The 26,147-nt window shown below is 43.9% G+C and overlaps 1 protein-coding gene across 1 annotated transcript in view; it reads right to left on the reverse strand.

Annotated features, from left to right (window-relative positions):
* Nucleotides 1–26,147, reverse strand: part of NSUN7 (NOP2/Sun RNA methyltransferase family member 7) — a 164,597-nt gene that overhangs the window by 52,597 nt on the left and 85,853 nt on the right. Inside the window, exons 3-4 of the mRNA XM_073608536.1 lie at nucleotides 11,639–11,697; nucleotides 10,258–10,388 (exon numbers count right to left, since the gene is read on the reverse strand). Coding sequence (XP_073464637.1) covers nucleotides 10,258–10,388; nucleotides 11,639–11,697 — 190 coding nt within the window. The remainder of the gene's footprint in view (nucleotides 1–10,257; nucleotides 10,389–11,638; nucleotides 11,698–26,147) is intronic.

The raw sequence follows: 26,147 nt of genomic DNA on the forward strand, positions 1-26,147 counted from the left end.
TTTTATATCTCTGACTCCTAGAGTCTCCATTGCAATATGAAGACTTGAAGATCACATTGTGGTCATTTTAAAGTGCTAAACAGGTAGGAGATAGAGAAAGCAGACATCCAGAGATGTCTGTTTGTATGATCACATACATTGTAAAGTTTGCTGGGAGACCTGAAATGGAGGCATTCTTAAATGTAAGTAATGTGGCCTTTTCTTCGGCCTATCCCCTCCCCACTGTGGTCCATGGCTATGATAAATGACACTAAGTGATACAGGTTAAAGAGCCACCAGGATGCTCTATAGCAGCTCTTCTCAGTCAGGGTTCTGGGGAACTCTAGGGTTCCTCCAGTGTTTGCTAGGGGTTTCTTGAGTTGTGGCTGATTGATCTCCCATCTGATTGTGCCTGGATAGTTCCATGTCCAATGCCTCTAGGCATTTTTTCCCACTGACATTGGGAAGTGGCGTTCTTCCTACTGATCACTAATGTAAGGGGCATTTTTCCCACTGACCACCATTGTAAGGGGCATATTTCCCATGTACCACTCATGTTAGGGACATTCTTCCTACTGATCATCTCACAAAGTATAATATGGTAATATTGCAGCATGAACTTAACATAACCATTTAAAAACACACAAAAATATTAGAGCCCTTGCACACTGGGGCGGGGGGCGGCGTCGGCGGTAAAACGCCGCTATTATTTGCGGCGTTTTACCGTCGGTATGCGGCCGCTAGCGGGGCGGTTTTACCCCCCGCTAGCGGCCGAGAAAGGGTTAAGTACCACCGCAAAGCGCCTCTGCAGAGGCGCTTTGCCGGCGGTATAGCCGCGCCGTCCCATTGATTTCAATGGGCAGGAGCGGTAAAGGAGCGGTATACACACCGCTCCTTCACCGCTCCGAAGATGCTGCTGGCAGGACTTTTTTTACCGTCCTGCCAGCGCATCGCTCCAGTGTGCAAGCCCTCGGGGCTTTCACACTGGAATACAAGCAGCGGCACTTTCGGGGCGGTTTGCAGGCGCTATTATTAGCGCAATAGCGCCTGCAAACCGCCCCAGTGTGCAAGGGCTCTTAAACAAAAAAAACACAGCCAACGTATTAACCTGTTTGCAGTATTTTGTGGGCTATAAAGGCACAGATACCCTTTAAGAAAGTATCATAGATTGCATATAATTCACTGAGACTATGACTGGACTTGGTTAGCTTAGTTAACCAGAAAGCTTGAGAAAAGACATTAAAGTCATCTGAATGAAGGGCAACTTTAGAGGTACATAATCTTTGCAAGTTCTTACAGGGCACTGTGTTTTTATTGTGGTGCATGCAAATGACTGTCCTCATGAAAGATGATTCGTTTTCCCTTTGGCTTATTAAACATATTGGGACTGAAATAGTTATGTGAGTGACACCCAATGCATTCAATAAAAAGCTTTATCTGAATATTATTGTGCTTTGATTATATTTAGCTGTCCACATTATAGATTTCACTTTCACAGCGAGTTTATGGCACATCTTCTACTGGGTAGATGTTTATTACATCCATTAAGAATATATATGACTATGGTTCATAAGGGACGCCCACTAGAATAGGTTCTAGCTGAATTAAGAGAGGGATCCAGGGAGATAAACACCAGATGAGCATTTGAAAACTGAAGTTTTATTTTATGGTCAAATATTACAGAAAGTAATGGAATGAGAAAATGAAGAGTATAACAGGAAACTAAGACTTGCAATAACATTCCTCCTTAAGGAGCTCTAACAATAGGAAACATAGTATGAAGAATAGTTCTTTGAAATAAAAATTTCATGCGGCCAATAAAATAATTCAGTGAACTGCTAATTTAACCCAGGGAACACTGCAGTTTGTTCAGCGTTTTATTACATTTTCAATGATTTTATGCCACTGGATTAGGCAGGGAGTTTACAGTGCCTTTACAGGTTGCCAGGATTCAACAGCTGAGATGACCGGATCTGTGTAGCTGCACAAGAAAACTGAGACCAAATGATATATAGTAAAGTGAATGTATTAATAGTAAAGAAAAACACATGCACAGACCAGCAAACAGCGAACATAAAAAAACAAAGTAACAGAAACAACGACAAACTAACTGTATACAACATGTACAAAATACATACAACATAGGAAGCACAAGTCTCAGGGAATACCAGAGATGCAAGGAAGGGGGAATCAGGACTGGGTACAGGAACAATGGGAGCAGATGTAAGGGCAGGGTGCAGGACTAGATCAGGAGCAGGATAAACTGACATACATTATAGGGCAGCAAGCAAGACAAACCAAAACACTGACATGGAGGTAAACTACAGTATCGCAAGAGGGATTTAACCACTTCAATACAGGACACTTTTACCACCTTATTGCCCAGGCCAATTTTCAGCTTTCAGTGTTGTCGCGCTTTGAATGACAATTGCGCGGTCATGCAATACTGTACCCAAACAAATTTTTTTATCATTTTGTTCACACAAATAAAGCTTTCTCTTGGTGGTATTTAATCACCACTGATTTTTTTATTTTTTTGACAAATAAACAAAAAAGAAAGAACAACAATTTTGAAAAAAAAAACGCTTCTTCGCTTCTGTTAAAAAATTTGGCAAATTAATAATTGTTCTTCATAATTTTAGGCCAGAATGTATTCTGCTACATTTCTTTGGTGAAACTAACCCAAATCAGTGTATATTATTTAGAAACATAGAAAAGCGATGGCAGAAAAAGACTGAGTGGTCCATCCAGGCTGCCCATTTTTTTTTCATTAACCTCATTGTCTGACTATAGATTTATGTTTATCCCAAACTGGAACTCCCAAACTGGAACTACAGCTTTCTGCCCCAGGGAACCACAGTGCCCCCCAGCAGGTGAATCAGGTCCTAACACAAGTATTGCAGCCTCTTACCACTCAAGCTGAGTAACCTAAAAGATAGGAGAAAAAAACACATTTACAAATGCATGCGTATGCCACAGAGCATTGATTTGCAAATGTGTGAAGACTAAACCCTGCTTTTAACGCATACTGGTGGTAAGTTAAGCTTGGTTTTTCCCTTGGATTTATCCTTGGCCTTGTTTGTACACGTCAACAAAAAGCCTAGAAAAAGCACAGCAAAGTTATCCTGTAATCTCTTTTTATTCATCCCTTTCTCATGTGCATGTAGGCAATCATGTAAAAACATCCATAGAAATAGTGTGTGTATGTAGAACTGGAATGACAGATCCAGTAATACTTGTGCATACAGTGATGCAGGTGAACTGCCAAGTGACGGATGAAGGGATGACTTTTATCACAGTGTAAATACCAGTCTTATTCCTCATGACTTTGGAAACATTTGTCACACAATAAGTCAACACTACTTTGATGGCTATAGGAAAAGAGTGCTTGATAGAAGTACCGAGCTGGTGCCACACTCATATTTGCCAAATCTATCCTAGATAACATAGTAACCTTACATATCTTAAGGAAGCTCATAAACGTACAACCTGCCTGATTGGACTTGAGCTCAAACACAGGGACCATAGTTTTCAAACATGCCATTTAGTACAGTCATGGCTAAGTCTGTTCGCTGTGGAAGTTCTTTGCGTAAGCTGATCTTTGGGATAGTGTGGGTGACAACAAGAGTGTGTGCAGCACTATGGCAACTGCAGATCTAGAGACTAAGGGCCCTTTCACACAGGGGCGGAGGCGGCGTCGGCGGTAAAGCGCCGCTATTGTAAGTGGCGCTTTACCGTCAGTATTCGGCCGCTAGCGGGGGGGGTTTTACCCCCGCTAGCGAGCGAGATATAGTTAAAAACCACCGCAAAGCGCCTCTGCAGAGGCGATTTGCCGGCGGTAAAGCCGCACTGTCCCATTGATTTCAATGGGCAGGAGCGGGGAAGGAGCGGTATACACTCCGCTCCTTCACCGCTCCGAAGATGCTGCTAGCAGGACTTTTTTCCCCGTCCTGCTAGCGCACCGCTCCAGTGTGAAAGCCCTCAGCGGCACTTTCGGGTCGGTTTGCAGGCGCTATTATTAGCGCAATAGCGCCTGCAAACCGCCCCAGTGTGAAAGGGCCCTAAGATGACACCATCCTTGGTAGACAAGAGGATATGGGAGTTGTGTTTCACTTTATGTCTGTTAGATAAAGATAAAGATAAAAATGGCAGCAGCTTTTAATATAGTCGTTTTCCTGACCCATAGAGTCCTTCTACAACAGTGGATGACTGATAAGGCCCCCACCCATAAAGAATAGGTACTTAGCACGGGCGACACTCTCAGGCTTGAAAAAAGTCATTTTTCAGCATTGGGGATGCCCGGGTAAATTTGAAAAGCTCTGGGGGGGATTAGCTGGAAGTTCCAGGTCTGTTGTCTATCTTTTGTTACCACATCCTTCTCCATCGTATGTGTACTTTGCAATTGTGGATCTTCAATGTGTTTGTGCTTTAAGGGCTTCATGTACCCCCTGCCTATGTTTACCACGCCTGCAGGAAAATGCAAAACGCGCCAAAATCACACTGCAATTTTTTAGCGGTTTTGCCAAGGTTTGCTTCTTACGCATTCAGGAGAAAGAGGTTGAAGCTCACCTAACTGCAGCAGCTCCTAAACTCTGCTAAAAAGTTAAGTGTACATTGACACATAGGCTTTTATGGAGCTGAGTTTATGAGCTATGGCAAAAAAATACCAAAAGCTCCTAAACTCATTTAGCAAGGGCCCAGGCCTACTTTGATCTGATGAGGACTTCCAGGGTCAGGGATAGCTGACATCCTTCTGTATGTAGTGGGTTGTGAGGCATGGTGGGTGTATAGTTCTTAAAGCAAGACGTCTCATCTGCATGTATAGGAATGCTGTCTCCTATGGAAACAGTCTTTAACAGTTCCAAACACTAGGCTTAACAGTTCCTTCACTTTCACTACAATCACTCCTTGTAGTTCTTCAATGTACTGAGTTCTCGGTCTCTCACTAGACCCAATGATTCACTGCCAATGAATCCTTTGAGCTCCTCCAATCTTCACAGTGGTATCTTCCTCAAGCTTCACCCCCGCTTCTCTGCTGGGTCTCTAGCTTGGCACTCTAGATACCTCTCAAGCTTTACCCCCGCTGGCCTGCTCGGTCCCTGGCTTGACACACAAGGCTGCTCTGCAAGCGTCACCTCCGCTGGCTGGGTCCCTGGCTTGATTCCCACTGAAGTTTCCCGATTCTTCACTGTCCCCGGTTGGTGAGAATACTGCTCCGGTACTTGCTTCAGTTACTCACTGTGGTCCCTGGTAGAAAGGCGGATAGTCCCTTACTGACGACAGCTTCCCCTCTACCTCCGACCACGACAGGTTCTCCAGCCGACAGAACAGTCACTATTGTTTGGACTGCAAGCCACAGTCCCAACTCTGCGCTGCTCTCTTGCTTCTGGATAGGCTCTCAGACAGCCTAACAGCCAGATGTGCCCGGAATAGGCCCATCTCCGGCCTAGCAGCCTGGGCAATATGACACACGTCCACCCAGACAGCCATCCAGGTGGCACAGAACACAGATCACCTGATCTTACCTGAATATATAGGCTCTCCCAGCAGACCAAGGGCTTCAAGAAAACCCCTGGCCCTTGGCTGAGATATATATACCCATAACCTGACCTTGTGTTGCCCTTCTCGTATCTAGTACCACCAAGTACCCGGCCACCTAGTGGTAGAAGAGAAAAGTGCAACAAGGCAAAAGTAAGAGAAATCAATAGATCTCTAGCAATCAACCAGGATAACTACTCCTGGCAAGTAAATTTGTGTGGAGCAACCTTGCCTAAACTCCAGTAGTTTCCCTTCTTCCTCAGGGACAACTCCGGGGGCAAGAGGCACAGCTGCATTTCACGCAACAAGCAGCCAGGCCTTACTGCAAGGGACCGCACTTTAGGACATAGATCCCCTTGCAAAGACATCCTCAGTCTGTCCACATAACTGATCTGATGAGGACCTCCAGGGCCAGGGATAGCTGACATCCTTCTGTATGTAGTAGGTTGTGAGGCATGGTGGGTGTATAGTGTAAAGTTACTTCTTGGATGCAAAAGTAAGTTTATTTCCCTTAACAAACTTTTTTGGGGGGGCGGGGGGTGGGGGGGAGGGTTAGGGCTAGGACACACTTAGGTAATTGCAAGATTAATTGGCAGACTCTGAGACTTCAATAGGAGGACAGCCATGCAGGGAAAGGCATCCAGCAAGATGCCACATTTGCATGTGTAGGAATGTCTCCTATGGCAACAGTCTTTAACAGTTCCAAACACAAGGCTTAACAGTTCCTTCACTTTCACTACAATCACTCCTTGTAGTTCTTCAATGCACTGAGCTTCCGGTCACTCTCTAGGCCCACTGATTCACTGCCACTGAATCTCTTGAGCTCCTCCAATCTTCATGGTGGTATCTACCTCAAGCGTCACACCCGCTTCTCTGCAGGGTCCCTAGCTTGGCATGCTAGATACCTCTCAAGCTTTACCCCTGCTGACCCACTTGGTCCCTGGCTAGATACACAAGGCTGCTCTTCAAGCATCACCTCCGCTGGCCGGGTCCCTAGGTTGATTCCCACTGAAGTTTCCTGATTCTTCAACGTCCCCGGTTGGTGAGATTACTGCTCCGAGACTTGCTTCAGTTACTCACTGTGGTTCCTGGTAATAAGGTGGATAGTCCCTTACTGGCGACAGCTTCCCCCCTACCTCCGACCACAACAGGTTCTCTGGCCAACAGAACTGTCACTTTTGGTTGGACTGCAAGCTGCAGTTCCAACTCTGCGCTGCTCTCTTGCTTCTGGATAAGCCCTCAGACAGCCTAGCAGCCAGATGTGCCCGGGATAGGCCCCATCCCCGGCCTAGTAGCCCGGGCAATATGACACACGTCCACCCAGACAGCCGTCCAGGTGGCACAGAACACCTGACCTCACCTGAATATATATGCTCTGCCAGCAGGCCAAGGGATTCAAGAAAACCCCTGCCCCTTGGCTGAGATACCCCATATACCCATAACCTGATCTTGTGTTCTCGTATCTAGTACCACCAAGTACCCAGCCACCAAGTGGTAGAAGAGAAAAGTGCAACAAGGCCAAACATAGGGAGAAATCAATAAATCTCTAGCAATCAACCAGGATAACTACTCCTGGCAAGTAAATTTGTGAGGAGCAACCCTGCCTAAACTCCAGGGTGCTACACTCAAGTTTAGGAGCAAGTTTAGCTAGTGTACATGAAGCTTAAAAGTGTTTACAGCTCTCTGGAAGTACCATATCTTGTATAGATAATGGGAACTTTGGAACACCACTACCAACCTGTATACTGGTTGTATTTGTTATGTTTATTTGTTACAGTTCAATAAGCTTTATTTCTGATTTAAAAAAAAAAAGATAAAAATGGCAGAGGTTGAATTAAGAATACAGCTTACATGCCTGGAGTATATTTATTAAAAAAACTGCACAGCAATTCAACCAGTGAAAGTATGTTTGTTCTGTGCAAATGGGGTAAAAAAGCAGATGTTATTAGGCTATTTCCTGTGCTGGTCGAGTGTTTTTCATTGATTTCAAATGGAAAATACTGCATTTTGGCCACTAGATGGCACTAAGTATAATAGTACATTTTTATGATAGTTAGCACTATCTAGTGGTCAAATGTGGTGTTTTCTATTTAAAATAAAGTTTCAACCAGCGCAGGAAATTGCCTAATAACATTCATTTTTTTGCCCTAATTTGCACAGAATGTACTTTTACTGGGTGAATTGCTTTGCTATGTTTTATAAATACACATCACATGTTTCTTAACCCCTTTATGCTGACCGTACGAAAATCTGCGTTCATGGATTGAAGGGGTTATATCTGGACCGGTACCGTTTTTTAGAGCTGGCGGTTGGCTCTTTAGTTATAACAACCGATGCGGCTATTATCCTAAAGGGGCAGGAGGGGACAACCCCTCCTCCCACCACCTTCCGCCTCTCTTACTGGGCCTCTTGTCCCACCGGGAGACCAGAGCCATCTGGATTTTGGTCTGATCGGGTCTACGATGTAAAATCCCGGAAGCGACGTCACTTCCGGTTTACTCGGCTGCCAATGGCGAAGATTTTTTAAAAAATTACAGTATTCAGAATTGCCAAATTTGGCGATCTGAAGTAGACATGTGCACACTGAAATATTTTGTTTCGGAATTTTATTTAGTTACTTCTGAAATTCGTTTTTATTTATTTCCTTTTTCGTTAAAAATTGCATTAGTCTGAAAATTCTAATTAATTAAGGTCAAATCTGTCATTGAAGGCTTATGGTGTCTGTCAAATGTTCAAAGAAGATTCGACGGAGCAGCTAAACTGTACGTGTACATTTCCGGTCGAATTTTCCGCCTACAAGCTAGCTGTAGTAGAATTCTAATGTTGTATGAATAGTAATAATTATATTTATTAATTATTTTACTAGTCAACCAACATTAGAATTTTTCTATGCCTATGGGCAGTTGCATTTGACCGGAAATGTACGATTGCAGCGTCGTACAGTTTAGCTGCTCCGTCGAATCTTCTAAGAACTTTCGACAGACACCATAAGCCAAAGATTCAATGTTTGTATGTTTTTTGTTGCTTTGTCAAATCTTCGTCATTCATGTTGAATGGTCTACTCTACCCCAACAGTCAGCCAACTTTCACATTTGTTTCTCAATCTCCAAGTGCAATGGCAGGTGCGGCATCCGACATTGTGTCAGATATTGATATGGCATTATAATATAGAATCTATAATAATAAATCCCCCCCCCCCCACAACACGGGCAGCCTCTGAGGCTATCACAACACTAGCAACACTAGTATCACTATCAAGTTCACAACACTAACACAATAGCAGCAGATTATTATGAAAAAGTTAAGTTGAACTGTAGCTTGCTTCACAATAGTTCTGCTGCTGTGCTTATGCTTAATTGCTAAATAATTCAGGTTCTCTGACAAACGGACCAGCTAAGATTGACTGTCTTCTGAAATGATTCAGTGCGTGTGTCTCTCTCTGCTAGCAAATTGTAAGTGAATGTAAGTTGGCTGTACGTGTGTACTTAGTTCTAGCTATTTTACTGCCCCTCCTCTTTGGTTACAATCGGCCAATAACATTCATCATCATCATTATATTATTTTTTACTTCCCCCACCCAATTCCAGCAGCAATCTTTTCTCTCTATGTCGAATCTTTTCTCTCTATGTCAAATCTTTTCTCTCTATGTAGAATAATCTTGGACTAATAGAGTTAAGGTTAGGCACATTCGACCACAGGTTCGATAGACACAGATTGTTATTGTCAGCGTCATGTCGAAGCTCCTATCTATATCAAACTGTTGTCGCAACGAAAACGAAAATAAAGCATTTGTTTACGTCGGATCTTTCGGTTTTCGTATTCTGCACTTTCGTTATCGTTTGTTAAAACGATAACGAAAATACCTGAAATTCTGACAAAAATACATTCGGACGAAAACGAATGCACATGTCTACTTTTAAGTGCAAAGGAGGGATTTGTGGTCTTTTAGACCCCCGATCCCTCCAAAAAGAGTACCTGTCACCACCTATTACTGTCACAAGGGATGTTTACATTCCTTGTGACAGCAATAAAAGTGATCAGATTTTATTTTTATTTTTTAAAGGGACAATGTAAAAAAAAAAAAAAATGTTAACGCATCCCTGCATGCTCACACAACAAAGAAAACGCTAACGTAAGTCGCACCTGCAAATGTAAACTGTGTTCAATCACACATGTGAGGTAACGCCACGATCATCAGAGTAAGAGCAATAATTCTAGCAAAAGACTTCCTCTGTAACTCTAACCTGGTAACCGTTACATTTTTTTTAAACGTTGCCTATGGAGATTTTTAGGTACCGTAGTTTGTTGCCATTCCATGCAATTTCAAAGCATGACATGTTAGATATCTATTTACTCTGCGTAACATCATCTTTCACAATATACAAAATAAATTGGTCTAACTTTACTGTTTAGTTTTTTTTAAATTCATAAATGTGTCTTTTTTCCCTAAAAAATGCGTTTGAAAGACTGCTGCGCAAATACCGCGTGACATAAAATATTGCAATGTTAACCATTTTATTCTCTAGGGTCTCTGCTAAAATATATATATAATGTTTGGGGGTTCTAAGTAATTTTCTAGCAAAAAATACTGATTTTAACTTGTAAGCAACAAATGTCAGAAATAGGCTTAGGCATGAAGGGGTTAAAATGCTCCAGATAATTATAACAATGACTCTCTAGTTATGTTTATGTGAGCTCTATTTCTTCTAGTGTACATTCTGTGATATAAAAATGACTCACCTATACAAAAAGTTTTCTACTTCTCGTACATCCTCTATCACTTCATCATTGTTTGATATGTAGCGTGGCTGAAAATTGCGGTCTTGGAAATCATATAACATCACCACCACTAAACTAGTCATTTCGTCTGGCTAAAGTAACACAGATAAAATAGAAGTAGATGTCAGTCATAAGATAATTTATTCCTTTATGTATTACAATAACACAAGCACAAAGCTTGCTAATATCTCACTGAAATATTGCTATGATGATTTTTTTGTCACAGTTTCTAAATTTATATCAGGGGTCTCCAAACTTATCAGTATGAGGATCACATTATATACTTTACTAATATTTGTGCTTCGAAAAAATCCATCACAGCCCCTTACATCAGAGTGCCCCTTACATCAAGGTCCCCATCAGAGTCCACTTTACATCACAGTCCCCCATTACACCAGCGTCTCCACCATACTCCCTACTACATGAGGGTTCCCCCTTACAGGGTCCAGATGCTGGATGGAAAAGGGGGGGGGGGGGCTGAAGTATAGACCATAGGCAGACTCTGCTGACCTTAATCTTAATCTGTGCACACTGGACATATGACACTGACCCTAGCTGACGGCCAGATGAAATCCTGTAGTGGGCCATCATTTGGAGACCCTTGATTTAGATGCAAGGAAAATAATTCTTTACATTCAACCCTCACTTTCCCCCTCCAGAGTATGTCCCAACATTCATTTTATACTTTTACCCTGTTCTTGTAGCTTGTATTACTTCCTGTGACATCATTATCAAGCAAGTACAATTCAGGGGCAGCTGCTGTGAGCTACAAGGTGCCCTGTATCAGTTTCCTTTGATGTAGGCCCCCCCCCCCCCCCAGAACTACATCTCGCAAGAGCTCTTTCTCCGCACACAGTGCATGGACAAGATCCTGAGAGTCAAGGCAGCAGCATTATTTTTCTGGGTCAAAAATCAATATATGCATGCAGAGAGGGACAGAGAGAGGGCCTGGATTAAGTAGAATTCAGTAATCCAGCTGGGGAGAGAACATGCTCCGCTGGAGTTTTTTGCCTTCCTCTGGATCAACTGTGGGTATAGAATTGTGTACATGGGATTGTATTTTTCTCTTCCGTTGGTTGAAATAGATGGACTTGTGTCTTTTTTCCAACTGACTTACTATGTAACTAAGTAACTATGTAATGCAACAGCGAAGAGATAGCCCTGTCAGCCTTCTAACAGGAAGTTAGGAGCTCAATAGACTTTTGGCAGAATTAAAAAGTATTTTTCTGTACTTCTGTACTGCAACAGTTTTAAAAACAAAATCATGGGGAAATGTATTGTATTGTAGATGCATTGCATTTTGTTTCTCTATTTTTAACTATATTTATATAAAATAACTCACAAGTGGTTGGGAATGGTAGAAGCCACTGACCAGCAAAATAGTCTCAAGCAGATCTTGATCTGTAAAAAAATATAAGAATATGAACAAAAAATAAAAAATACATTAATAAACAGAATACTGCATTTTAAATAGGAAAAAATGGTAAATAACTGTGGACATACACAGGCACTAAGACGGATCTCCCAATCCCTGGGTAAATTTGAAATATAGTGAAAGTAGGAATACTTTCAAAAAATTTGGGGATTTTTGTGGGGGATGATACGTCTATTTCCAGTAGGCATCAAAATTGAGAGTATTTAAAATATTAAATTTTTATTAAATAGTAGTAAAAGGGGGTACACAGAACAAATCAAAGTACATATAAACAACCAGTATAACCATCCGGTATTATGTTCAAATTTCATTCATGCCTGTTTGCCAACATGTTTCGCAACTGTAACGACGGTTGCGAAACATGTTGGCAAACAGGCATGAATGAAATTTGAACATAATACCGGATGGTTATACTGGTTGTTTATATGTACTTTGATTTGTTCTGTGTACCCCCTTTTACTACTATTTAATAAAAATTTAATATTTTAAATACTCTCAATTTTGATGCCTACTGGAAATAGACGTATCATCCCCCACAAAAATCCCAAAATTTTTTGAAAGTTTTCCTACTTTCACTATATTTCAAGAATACTGCATTTTGTAATGCAGACATAACTATATGATCCGTTATCCTTCAGAAACGTCTACAAAAGCACAGTAAGGGATGAATTTGATAAAGGCAAATAGACTATGCACTATACAGTACAGCTAAACTCATTATCTCCAGAGCTTAGTAAATGTGGTGAAGCTCTGCTGATTTCCATTATCCAATCATGTGCAAGCAAACCTGGAACAAGAATGCAAATAAGGATGATCAAAATTAGTCCAGATCATCGAGGACCAGCCAAATTTAGATCAGCGTGTGGCTGTTTCCACTCAAAAGAACTCCATTGTTTGATCCACCTCTGTTTTCATTCATCAGCTGCAGCTGCTGATCAGTGTTCTGACAGTAGAAAGTCCCTAGTGGGGCAATTCCTCCATCCACCTTGTTTGTGTGGATGGAGGAATTTGTTTAATTTTGTTCAGCCTTCTGGCTGAACAAGAACAACTAATCGTCGATGGCCAGCTCAACTTTATGTTGACTTTACAAATGTGCATACTTGTCCAAGTTGAGTTTGACTCAAACCTTACTGAACCAAGCGGGTCAGTGTAATAGCCAGACAACAGCAATAGCATTTTGAGAATGGGACTGGCACTGCAGCCCTCATTGGTTTATCAGAAAAGGTTTGATTTAAAGCCCTGCTACACAACCTGTGACCCTCTGGCACTTACTGTGCAACCCTTGGGGCCCATGCAGACAGTGGTCTGTTTTGATGCTTACTCAAGCAAGTGAAGAAAAAGTATTCTTTAGACTGGATTCCAGTAGTTAAAGTGTATCAAAACCCAAAAACAAAAATGTATTATATTGCAGCTTACCAATACTTATATGCGGTGGCTGCATCCGTTTTATTTTTTTATTTATATGCCACATGCACACTGGACGTTATTACAGCTGCTTCTAGGGGTGTCAGGTGTTTTTTTTTTTACTGCCTCTAAATGCCCCTCCATGTTAGCCTACGTGTTTGTGCACACATAGGCTTTTAGCAGCACTTGGTGACAGGAGCTTTTAGAGGCAGAAAAAAACATCCATTGCCAGTGCATCCAGGAGCAGCAGAGTGTGGGCAGAAAAAATGCTTGACGCTGCTAAACGCTGTTAAAAGCTGCTAAACATGCTTAAGGCCTCATGCACACTGTACATTATAAAAAAAATGCCAGTAGCGTTAGTTGTAGAAAGCTGTATGTAAGAGAATGTGATTCCATCTTAGATTCCCCTCCATTTTACATAAAGTAGAAGTGAACTTTTTGTGTGTGTGAGTTTTGCCATGGTCAACTTGACTACCAGGTTGCATAGAACCATACCCTATGAGATACTGTGGTTAAGCTAATTCTCGAAGCAGCATCCTGTGTCAGCAAGTCATCAGCTATTTCTTGTTATCTAGTCAGCAGTCTAACTCTTGATAAGAAAGTCCTGAGTGTAAGTTTTATATATCCTTTAGACACGTATTTTTACTGGTATATAAGCCATTGTCTTCCTCATTAAAGTCAGAGATCTTATGAACACACTCAAGCTTGTTTCCCATGTCTCATGTGGTCTCTCACAGATCCGAGGGTCCCGGTGGTCTGCCTGCATTAACCAGGGTGGTCGTCAAGATGTATAATTCCTTTCAAATTGGGGCTCGTCCTGGGTAAAGAAATCATCCGTGGTAAGTAAACTTTTGTCTTATTTGACAAATTATTTTTCTTGCCTCGGCTCTGATAAAGATTTGGTCCTTTAAAATTTATATAGAAAGCAGACAGACCACGCCTTAAAGGTCTATGGGAGACCCGAGTCCTAGAGAGAGGATTCATTAACATTAGACAAAACAGTACTGTAACTCCTTTTGGGAAGGCGAAAAAGAGTTATGAGGTAATCACCACCGTGACCCAAACCTATGTTTGCTTTGTCTTTCTGTTAGAAGTATAGAAGTATAAGATAATTTGTTGTGTGGAAGAAGCTTTAAGGTAAGACAGCCTCTCGTTCACTGTAATATGGGTCAAGAACATGGTAAAGAGGCTCCGCCTCCCCCTAACCCTGGGCAAATTTGTAAGGATTATGTTGCTAGGGTTTGTGGTACTGATTATGAATTTATAAATCCTTGGGTGTCAAATTTACCAGGGTGGACTGAAACAATGCATAGTAGTGATCCCTTATCCCGAAATGGAGATAATAATGAAGGTTTATATCTTGGTGACAATGAAGGCTTTCCCATGGTTTTCAGGAGACCCTCAGTGGGATATGAAATCCATCACAGTTTTAGGATTATACCAAATTGTCCAATGAATCTCTTGGGTAGGGACTTGCTTGCTGTTCCCAAAAGATTTACAAAATGCCTGGTCAGATGGGTCTTTGGATGTGGGTCTCATCTCCTGTACCAGACACAAAGCCACCCTGAAACCTTGGGCAGAACCTACATACCACAAACAATACCCTTTGTCAAAAGAAAAGGAGGCCAAAATTGCTCCCATGGTGGAACATTTCCTTAAACAAGGAATTATAAAGGAAAAAAAAATCACCTTACAACACTCCTATAAAATCCAGTCAAAAAGCCGGATGACAGTTATAGGTTTGTTCAAGACCTTAGGGCCATAAATAATCTTGTAGTGCCCATAGCACCTATAGTGTCAGAAACCATGAAATCAGACCGAGACAGAAGTACAGTTAAATCACACTTGTTTAATAATAAAAGTAATAAGAACAAACGTAGTCAAAACATAGCCAAAGTTCAGCAACTGGAACTGGTAGTCAGCCAAGCCAGAAGTCAGGGATCAACGTAGTGAAACAGTAAGCAGGATTTGGAACCAGAAGGGATGTCAGCAAAGCAAGTCCTTAAACAGGAACGCAGGAGATCGTCTCTGTGATGATGACCAAGGTGAAGGCAGAGATCCTCTGGACTGGACGGCTTAAGTAGGCAGGACTGACGAGCAGGATATCATCAACAGCTGAGTAACTGTGGAGAGACATGGGAGCTGGCAATTAGCAAACAGCTGAGAGCTCAGAGAAGGAAGGGCTGAGCCCAGCCCTGACAGTACCTCCTCCTCAATGATCCCTCCCCCTCAGAGGACCACCAGGCTTGAGGGGAAAACGTCTATGGAAATCACGGAGGAGGACAGGGGCATGTATGTCCGAGGATGAGACCCAAGAGTGTTCCTCAGGCCCAATAAGCCAAGGTGCAAACTTCAGTGAGGGAACACAAAGTCAGAGGTTGCGAGATGACAGCCAGACCCTGTCCCCAACCTGGTAGGAAGGCACAGGCAGGCGTCTGCGGTCAGCATGGAGTCTGTACCTATCATTAGCATGTCGCAAAGCCTCCTGGACTTTTGCCCAAGTGGAACGAAGACCACGGAGATGCTCCTCTAACGTAGGAATACTCTGCGGAACAAACAAGTCAGGCAACATGGAAGGCTGGAAACCATAATTCGCCATAAATGGGGACAATCGGGAAGCAGAATTCAAGGCATTGTTGTGAGCAAACTCTGCCCACGGTAATAGGTCTGACCAGTTGTTATGATGGTCAGAAATATAGTAATGCAGGAACTGCTCCAAGGACTGATTGGCTCGTTCTGCGGCCCCATTAGACTGCGGGTGATACGCAGAGGAGAAAGCAAGCTGAATTCCCATCTGTGCACAAAAGGCTCGCCAGAACCAGGACACAAACTGACTACCCCTGTCTGAGACAATCACCTTGGGTAGTCCATGTAAGTGAAAGATCTCCCAAGCAAAAATGGAAGCCAGTTCCTTAGAAGTGTGCAACTTCGTAGCCTCCCTGGCGGTTTTCCCGAGTGTGGCTCGGGGTTAAAATTCAGTACCATTAGCGGTAACCCCGAGCCACACTCGGGATCGCATTGCAGGATCCTGGGGCGGCGTTACTTACCTTGTCCCCGGGATCCTGCGATGTCCCCCGCAGTGTCCGAGGGCTCCGTCCTCCTCCGAAGCCTCTCCGTGCCAGGCTCCGTTCCCTGCGAGCGGCGCGACGCACGGGGGCGGAGCCTGGCGGCAAATTCAAAAAAATGTCAAAATCATAACACATACAGTACTGTAATCTTACAGATTACAGTACTGTATGAAATGATTTCACATCCCTTTTGTCCCCAGTGCTCTGGCCCATGCCCTGCATGCAGTTTTACATGATATACACTGTTCTTTCTGCCTGGAAACTGGAGATTGTCCATAGCAACCAAAAAGTGTCCCTTTACGTCAAAAGTGGCTTTAGACCAGCTAGAAAACAGCGATAGTAAATTAGAACACTTGCAGAATTGAGCGATAGTGAATTGTGGGGAAATTTATTTTATTACTATTTTTTTTTTTTTTTTTAATTATTTATTTTTATTTATTATATTATAATTTATGTTTTTGTGTTTCAAACTTTATCATACCCGGGATATCTACTAGACTCTGGTTTGGACAGATTTAAGTGTGTTATTGTTAAGATTTACAGACCTACAATATAAAACGCCAAATTTCCATGCAAAATAATTGTACCGCTTTCAGCACCTAAAATCCGAAATAATCATACCGCCAGGGAGGTTAAGTGAAATACAATGACACATCTTTGAGAACCGGTCAACCACCATAAGGATAACTGTGTTGCCCTGGGAGTTGGGGAACTCCACAATGAAATCCATAGACAGGTGGGTCTAGGGCCTCTCTCCATTGGGTATGGGTTGTAGGAGGCCCACTGGAAGGTGTTGCGGAGTCTTATGCCCCGTACACATGGTCGGATTTTCCGATGGAAAATGTCCGATCGGAGCGTGTTGTCGGAAATTCCGACCGCGTGTGGGCTCCATCGGACATTTTCCATCGGATTTTCCAACACACAAAGTTTGAGAGCAGGCTATAAACTTTTCCGACAACAAAATCAGATCGCGTCAATTCCGACCATGTGTGGCCTGTTCCGACGCACAAAGTGCCACGCATGCTCAGAAGAAATTCCGAGACGGAACAGCTCGGTCGGGTAAAATTAGCGTTCGCAATGGATACAACACTTTCATCACGGTGCAATGTTAAAAATGGTTTAATACAGCGCACTCTCTTCTTCTTTATAATGTGAGAAGAATGAAGTAGTTTTGCTGCTCATATTCACACAGACTTCTCACAAACTTATTTCTTTATTATTTATCGGGATTCCCTTAATATATTTTGATTTGTCACATCTGACAAAAATATTTTTATGTATTTTTTGTTTTTTAAAGGCAGTTTTATTTTATATTTTAGGTTTGTATTTTTTCCAAGGCAGATCTTTGTTTTATTATTTTTTTAGTTTTACTCCAGAATATTTTTGTGTGTGTTTTGTGTGTCAAGTTACCACAACACCATTATTATCTTGTATTATTTAATCTCAAGGAGATTGCTTGGTGTTGGTGTCCCTTGTTAATTTCACATAGTATTTTTGAAATGTACCTGAATCCTCACAAACAAACTGTCCTTTTTTAAGGAAAACACACATAGGCAAGTATAATTGAAACCAAAAATCCTTTATTAAGGGCTCAGAACCAAACAAAGAGGGAGGCAATGCTGGATAAACGGCAGAAATTACCGAAGCCTTGGACCCCCAGGGCAGACATCAATTCTTGAACATCAAAATTGGTGGCCTGAGGAGTCCTTATCTAAGGGAGTGCAGTCTGGTCCAGAAGTCCCAGAGATCCGGAAAGCAGCAGATGACATCTGTGTCCCCAGGCTGTGGTACCACAAGAGGCTGCATCTTTTGCCAGACCAGACTGGATCCAGGGTCATCACTTTCTGGTCTTCCTTCCATGCTTCATTCCCGGCTGTGGCTCTGCTATTGGAGATGTGGCAGGAGGACTAGTAGGACCTGGAGTTGAAGTAGAAGGACCTGGAGGAGGAAGAGGAGGACCATGTGTGAGGTCACAAATGTGGGTATCAGATGTTATTTGGTCCCTCAACCCCTTATTGAGAGCTTCCAAAATTAATGACTCACACATGAGTTGTTGGCCCTCCTCCATCCGCTGCATTTTACAGGCAATTATGCCAGCAAAGTCCTCCTCCACAGTGTGTGGGCCTCTGTAGCCTTCCAAAAGAGGCCTATGGCAGCCTCCTCTAGGGTACTCCTCTTCCTGCCACTTTCTCTTTGCAGGTGTAGGGGAGGGACCTGCATATCAGGCAGCCTGCTCGGCCCGTCGACCTCCTGGCTGCGACTTCCCTGTGTATGAAAAAGGGACATGGTTTTAGTTTTTGCATCATCAATCACAATCATAAATTAGTACTCCAAACTAACATCTAGTTAACATCATTGACTGGACAACCTGAACTATTTAGAGGAATGCTATACCTGGCTCAAGCTGGGCTCCTCCACATGTTGCTGCCTGGAAGGCCCAGGTTGGGCGTCAGAGGCCTCAGCTGGGGGGGGAAGGAAGCGTGGAAGGAAGGCTGGAGAGTGATGACCTGGGTTCAGTCTGACCTGCTAGAAAATGCAGCCTGTCATAGTACCACATCCTGGGGACATAGATGTCATCTGCTGCTCCGGATCTCTGCGAATCCTGGACTTTCTTGCGCTCCCTTAGATATGTGCTCCTCAGGCCACCAATTAGGATCTTCAAATAGGTGATGTCTGCCGTGGGGATCACCTGCTTCACAATTTCCAGCAATTGATCCAGCGCTGCCTTCCTCTTTGTTTGGTTCTTATAATGTGGGTGGTTGATCACCCACAGACAAGGCAGCTCCCTGAACATGTCAATGAAGATTGCCCTGAAGTCGGTATCGTTCAAGATATCCATTTTCACTGCAAGACACAACACAAGACAAACCCTAATGTCAGCCAAAACTCTCCTAATCTTGTTACAATATAGGCCTCAATCTAGAAGCAGTATAGGCCCAAGTTTGGCTCTTACCTTCGTTATTACGATCGGCGCCTCCAATACTCCTTCATCCGCTCACAGATCGTACGTACTACGCACGCGTGTTGCGCTTTATACACACTGCGCATGAGTGTAACTCCGTCCGCCCCTGACGTTCTTTCTAGTCTATTCTCCGCCCCTTTTCGTTCGGCGCAGTGGGTGAAGAGCACATGGCAGAGTCAGAGCAGGTGCGTGCTAATTATAGCAACGAGGAGGACGAAAGCCCGGATCCGGAAACGTCCCGATCCAGAAGGAGACGATTTAAGGCCACAAATATGTCCTTTGGGGAGATGTTGGAGATGGTCGACATCCTGAAGAAGGCCGACTATGATGGAAATGGACAATAAAAATGATACATCTTGGAACTCTGCCAAAATAGACAATTGTACCCCACTTCCAAGCAATGTTTCATCTTTATATTTCGGCCATCAAATATCTGTGTGCTAAGTATACCATTTTTGTTTTACATAGGGGAGAAAAGACTCGGAGGACACCCCTCATCCGAGGAGACCACAGATCCCCCACCTCTGGAAGAAGGGGAAATACCCCCAACCCAAGCTGAGTAGGAGGAGGAAGCAGATGTGGTGGAAATTGGCACCACAACAGGTGAGTGCCTGCGACCACAGACTCAGGTAAGAGATGGATGCTGGCAGATTTTTGATACCTGTTTTTGTTTGGTTTCTCTCTTTTTAGGTGATCGTGATGTTGTGGATCCAGATCCTTTCACATCAGAAAGTGCCCAGATCCTGATCGGGGAGATCATGGGGTGTAATTTAGAATTGGAAAACCTCAAGAAAAAAATCAATGATGTTATTCAAAAAAATAATAACATCATTGATGTTTTGGGGCGAGTTTAAAACCCCTCCAAATCACTTTGTTTTTTTTTGTGCTACAATCTTAAAAATGTTTTAGCGATGTTTAGAAAAGCCAAATTTTGAGGAGGCACACAGTGTGCCAACATGTGCTATCTGCCATCACTGGAGATCAATGGACACGTTTTGTGGGTGCAACCCCTTCCTCAATAATAAAGTAGCTGAGAGGAAGGGGTTGCTCCCCCAAAACACGTCCCTTGATCCCCCGTGATGGCAGCTAGCACATGTTGACATTCGTAAATTGGTGTGCATCTTCAAAATTTGGCTTTTCCAGGGGTGACTTCACCCCATCTGAAGGCAATATCAAACACAGTTCCTAAATACTCAGGTCTGATATTGCCTTCAAGTTTTACCATATGTGAACTTTGTAAGTTCAAGATTTGTGTCGTTCTTGTTGGTTTTACACATGCCTGTTTTATCTTAAATGGACATTTCTATTTTTGATAATGCCACCCCAAAAATTGTTATACAACAAACATGTTGGTTTGTTTTAAAAACCTTTTCTAAATGCACATGTGATTGTGCAGGTATTAAAAAGATTGTTATCAAGAATGTGTGGATTATTGTCTCAACGCTACAATACTTTTGTGGTGATGTAATTGCTGCTTGTGAAAATGGGGGTTATTTCCTAAGGGCAAATCCTCTTTGCCCTACAAGTGCAGTTTCAGTGCATTTTCAAGTGCACTTGTAGTGCAAAGTGTCTACGCCTTTAGTAAATAACACCCAACAGTGCTTTGTATAAGGTTACACAATCACGCCATTTTCAGGACTCCCCACATTGCTGTCAGGGTCAGCTAAAACAAACACAAGCAGTAAATGTCACCAAAGATTAGCTTTTTTTTTTATTTGATAAAGGCTTCACAAATTGTCTGGCATATTGATGGCCCCCCTACCCACAAAGAACTCAAGGTATCTTAACCGGACATCACGGGCACTCAGGGAGGGCAAGCCAGGACGGCCACTTTCAAGCGCCGTCAGGGTTGTTTCATGTAGAATTCCGGCCTCAGGCCCAACTGAGCCAGCATAGTTGGCAGAATGTTGTCGTAAAAAGTTATGTAGAACACAGCACGCCAGGATTATATGATTAAGTTTATACTCCGCCATATGGATGGGTGTCAGAAATAGGCGGAACCGGCTGGCCATGATTCCAAATGTGTTCTCCACCACTCTTCTGGCTCTGGCCAGCCGGTAATCAAAAACCCTCTGTTCTGGGGTGAGGGTCCTCATCGGGAATGGCCGCATAAGATGGTCCCCCAGCGCAAATGCTTCATCCGCAACGAAGACGAATGGGAGTCCTTCCACATTGTCTTCTGGAGGTGGCAAGTCCAAGCTGCCATTCTGGAGACGCCTGTAAAACTCCGTCTGGGCGATGACTCCACCATCGGACATCCGGCCATTCTTCCCCACGTCCACGTACAGGAAGTCGTAATTAGCCGACACCACCGCCAACATCACAATACTATTGAACCCTTAATTATAATAGTACGACCCCGAGTTGGGTGGTGGGACGATGTGGACGTGTTTCCCATCAATTGCCCCTCCGCAGTTAGGAAAGTCCCACCGCTGGGCAAAGTGGGAGGCCACAGTCTGCCATTCCTGTGGCGTGGAAGGAAACTGTTGAGGAAAACAAAAAAAAATTAGTATTCTTGCACATAAACATGGAAAGCAGATTAGACACAAACATTCTTGGCCAACATCCAGATAACATTTATTATTAAGGGGAATTTTACAACACCAAAGTATAAGGTACACCTATCATATTCCCCCTCCCCCCCTCTCATGGGCCATTTCTAACATTATAGGGGGGGGGAATCTTGGACAGGTAACCCTCTCCACTTCATTGAGAGATGAATGCCTAAATAATGGGTATTACTTGGAACAGCCCCTCCTTAGTTACACTATTAGCAGCCCATTGGTAAGAAGTGTCATAATACAAAGATATAAATACACACTGTACACATTTGAGCACATTTGGACATTCTGCTATTACCTATCAAGATAATAATAGTATACAAAAACTTTAAACATTACCATTTGAAAGTATACAGGCAGGCCCTTGCACTACATGCTTTGGGGAATTCATCCATACATCTGAGCACAAAAGAGATGGGTATAGTGTGTATGGGGTTGGCAGATAGATGATTGAGGATAGATAGAGAATTGGGATCAGCTGACTTAGCAGTTGGGGGGAGGGAGGGTTCCAACTGATTTGGGGACACCACAAAAAAAAGCCTCTGGCACTCTGCCTGAATTTAAAGCACAAATCACATTTCTAAACATTTTAGGGGTTGTTTGGGGTAAAACACTACTATGGAGCTGATAAAATACATTGTTAAGTGACTACATGAGGTGAATATAGGGCAGGACAGCATGCTGGGGAGGTAAGGAAGGCAAATATGTATGAAGGACAAAAAAATAATTACATAAAAATCCAGCATGCATGAGGACAAAGGGGACATTCGCAGCATATTACAATCATGGTAATTAGGGAATGAGGAAAGAAATACAAGATATTAGCAAACATTCAATACAATAAAATGTGATATTAAAGGATAAAAAACTTACCTTCATATACTCCTTCTGCAGGACCTGGATGATGGCAGAACAGGTCTCTGGGATAATGATACCCAGAGCCTGGGGGGAGATGCCTGTCGAGAACTTCAAGTCCTGCAGGCTTCTCCCTGTCGCCAAGTACCGCAGGGTAGCGACGAGCCTCTGCTCCGCAGTGATGGCTTGCCTCATGCAGGTATCCTGCCTGCTGATATAAGCGGTCAGCAAAGCCAGCAGACGGTGAAATACGGGGTCCGTCATCCGGAGAAAGTTCCTGAAATCATCAGGATTATTCTCCCGGATCTCACGGAGCAAAGGCATATGAGAGAACTGGTCACGCTGAAGCAACCAATTCTTGGTCCATGAACTCCTCCCCACCCTGTTCATGGACTGGACTTGTGTCAAGGTCAGGACCCCAACACCAAGCCCCCGCACAGCACGAACTCGACGAGGAGTACGTATACGCAACATGGCTAGAAAACGGTCAGCTGCTCAGAACAAAGTAACAGATTGCACTGAAGAACAGCAAGGCCTGTGAAGAGCGACCTGAAAAACAGTAACGAACGAACACGAACACAATGACAAGTCAATTGTACTCGCTGCACGCACTGAAGACCAGATACAAACCCACAAGCACAAACTGAACCGCAGAAAACGATCTGAAAGCCACGAGTCTGAAAAAGCGCGAATCGTCTCTCACCAAACTTTTACTAACACGAGATTAGCAAAAGGAGCCCAAAGGGTGCCGCGCTTGGTTCTGAACTGGCCTTTTCTAGTCTCGTCGGATGTGGTTGACTTTACCGCATTGTTGGCGATCGGAAATTCCGACAACTTTGTGCGACCGTGTGTACGCAAAACAAGTTTGAGCCAACATCCATCGGAAAAAAATCCTAGGATTTTGTTGTCGGAATGTCCGATCAATGTCTGACCGTGTGTACGGGGCATTACTCTGAGCACACATGGAACAGGCAGCTACGTAGCTACTAAGGCAGTTACATCAGCACGTAGACTAGGCCACCATAATTGTTGGGAAATGGCCCAAACTGATTCTTCCCAGGGTGGCCAGCTGCCTTGGGAGAATGGTAAGTCTGCAGCACGGCAGTATGGAGACTTTCTGGGACAAAGCAGCGTTCACAAGGTTTCTCAGGAGGAGCATGGACCTGAGCAGCAAGAATTTTGTCACCCAAAGGAGAAGTGAGACTGGTGCGAACTGTAGCCAGAATATGATCAGGAGGAATCACAGGAACCGGAACAGACTCCAACTTGGAAGTGGAGGAAAATTGTCATGACAAGGCATCAGCCCTTACATTCTTAGTACCGGGTAAGAATGAGACAATGTAATTGAAACTTGACAAGAAAAGAGTCCATCGCGCCCTTCTGGGAGAGAGGCGTTTAGCCTCATACAAGAATGTGAGATTCTTATCGTCAGTAAGAATGAGAACCGGCACAGTGGTACCTTCGAGGCGATGTCTCCATTCTTTCAGGGCTAAAATGATCACCAACAGCTCTCTGTCACCAATCTCATAATTGCGCTCCGCAGGTGACAATTTCTTGAAAAAGTAGCCACAAGGATGCATAGCGCTTTCAGAGGTAGGATGTTGAGACAGAAGGGCGCCAACACCAGTCTCAGAAGCATCAACCTCAAGTGTAAGGAAACCAGTAGAAATTGCCTGGTGCGCGCTGGAGCACATGCGCGCGCTCACATGCACGTGCTCACATGCGACTACAGATGTCAGTGCGCGCTTATGCGCATGCGTGTGTGCGGCGCACAGCGTGCAGGAGCGCGCCCCTAGAACCAATTTTGCACCAGACGGCCTACTCAAAGGGGGTCCCAACCACTGATCTGTGCTGACTGGTGTTCAGCTGTGCTCCTGATACCCTGAAACCTGTGTTTGTTCCGTCTGATGCCCTTGGCTCCTGTTGACCCTGTTATTGGACTCTGCTATATCTGATCTCTGGTTCGTGATTCCGGCTTCCCATCTGACTCGTCTCTGCCTGATGTTCTGGTACCCTGATGCCCATCCGTTAATAATCCTGGCTTCCCCTCTGACTTGCCTCTGCCTAATGTTCCGGTACCCTGCTGCCCGCCTGTTAATGAACCTGGCTATCCCTGTGACCTTGCTCTGGTGCCCTGCTCAGCTCAGCACTACTATCCGAGTGTCTGCCACTACAGTCTTGCGACCTGCTGCGACTTCCTGCTCTCCAACTACAGTCCTGCGACCAGCTGCAACTTCCTGCTACAGGTTTCCGGGTCTTCATCTGCAGGCACTGGTGTGCCTCCTGTTCTTCGGCTCCTTCTGTTTCACTCTCAGCAGGACCTGGGCTGGAGATACAAGAGAGGCCGACCTCGTCATTTCAGTCTCCCTTCAGGTACGTGACATCAAGGATAAAAGGTAACGTAGGATCAGGAGGTCCCAACACAGGAGCAGAAACAAAGGCAGCCTTGAGACTCTCAAAGGCCTTAATGGACTCCGGAGTCCAACTCTGTGGGTTACCATCCTTTCTGGTCATATTAGTCAGGGGCTTGACCAGAGACGAGAAGTTACAAATAAACTTCCGATAATAGTTGGCAAAGCCCAGGAAACACTGCAGAGGATGTAAACCCACGGGTCGGGGCCACTGTAGGACTGCTGAAAGTTTCTCTGGGTCCATCAAAAAACCAGCAGTGGAAATGACATAGCCCAGGAATTTAACCTGTTCACGATGGAACTCGCACTTCTCCAGTTTACAATAGAGATTGTTCTCTCTTAGTTTCTGAAGCACATGACAGACATCTGTGTGGTGGCTCTCCAGGGACTTGCAAAATATGAGGATATCATTGAGATAAACCACCACACATAACTGCAACAAATCTCGGAGGACATTGGAAAACTGCCGGGCGTTACAAAGGGCAAAAGGCCTTACAAGGTACTCATAATGGCCTGTTCTGGCTCGTTGTCCTCCTTAATCCTCACGAGATTGTATGCCCCTCTCAAATCAAGCTTCGTGAAAACCGTTGCTCCCTTGAGGCGGTCAAATAACTCCGTAATCAACGGAATCGGATAGGCATTCTCAATACAAGGTCTCAGTTCACCACTCTTCTTCTTAACAACCAGCAGGAGACAAGGATTTGCAGATGAAACCTTGAGAAAGTGCGTCTGCAACATACTCCTCCATGGCCTTATCCTCCAAGACCGACAAAGGGTAAACCCGGCCACGAGGGGGTATGGAACCAGGTTAAAGGTCAATTGCGCAATCATACAGCCAATGTGGAGGCAAACTACCGGCTTGACCTTTGTCAAAGACATCGCTAAAATCGCGGTACTCCTCTGGCAGGGAGGAGAGTGAAGAGGTGCACAGAACCTTGGCTACCTTCTGGAAGCATGTCTCACTGCATTGTGGAGACCAGGAGAGAACCTCAGCACGGAGCCAATCAAAAGAGGGGTTGTGCCTCTGTAACCAAGGATAACCAATAACCAGCGGAAACTTAGGTGAGGAAATAACTTGGAATTGGATTATTTCATGGTGAACAGCCCCTACAGCCATGGACAACGGAACCATCTCATGAATCACATGGGCAGGCT

Source organism: Aquarana catesbeiana, linkage group LG01, assembly GCF_042186555.1.
Source record: "Aquarana catesbeiana isolate 2022-GZ linkage group LG01, ASM4218655v1, whole genome shotgun sequence".
NCBI classification, from domain to species: Eukaryota; Metazoa; Chordata; class Amphibia; order Anura; family Ranidae; genus Aquarana; species Aquarana catesbeiana.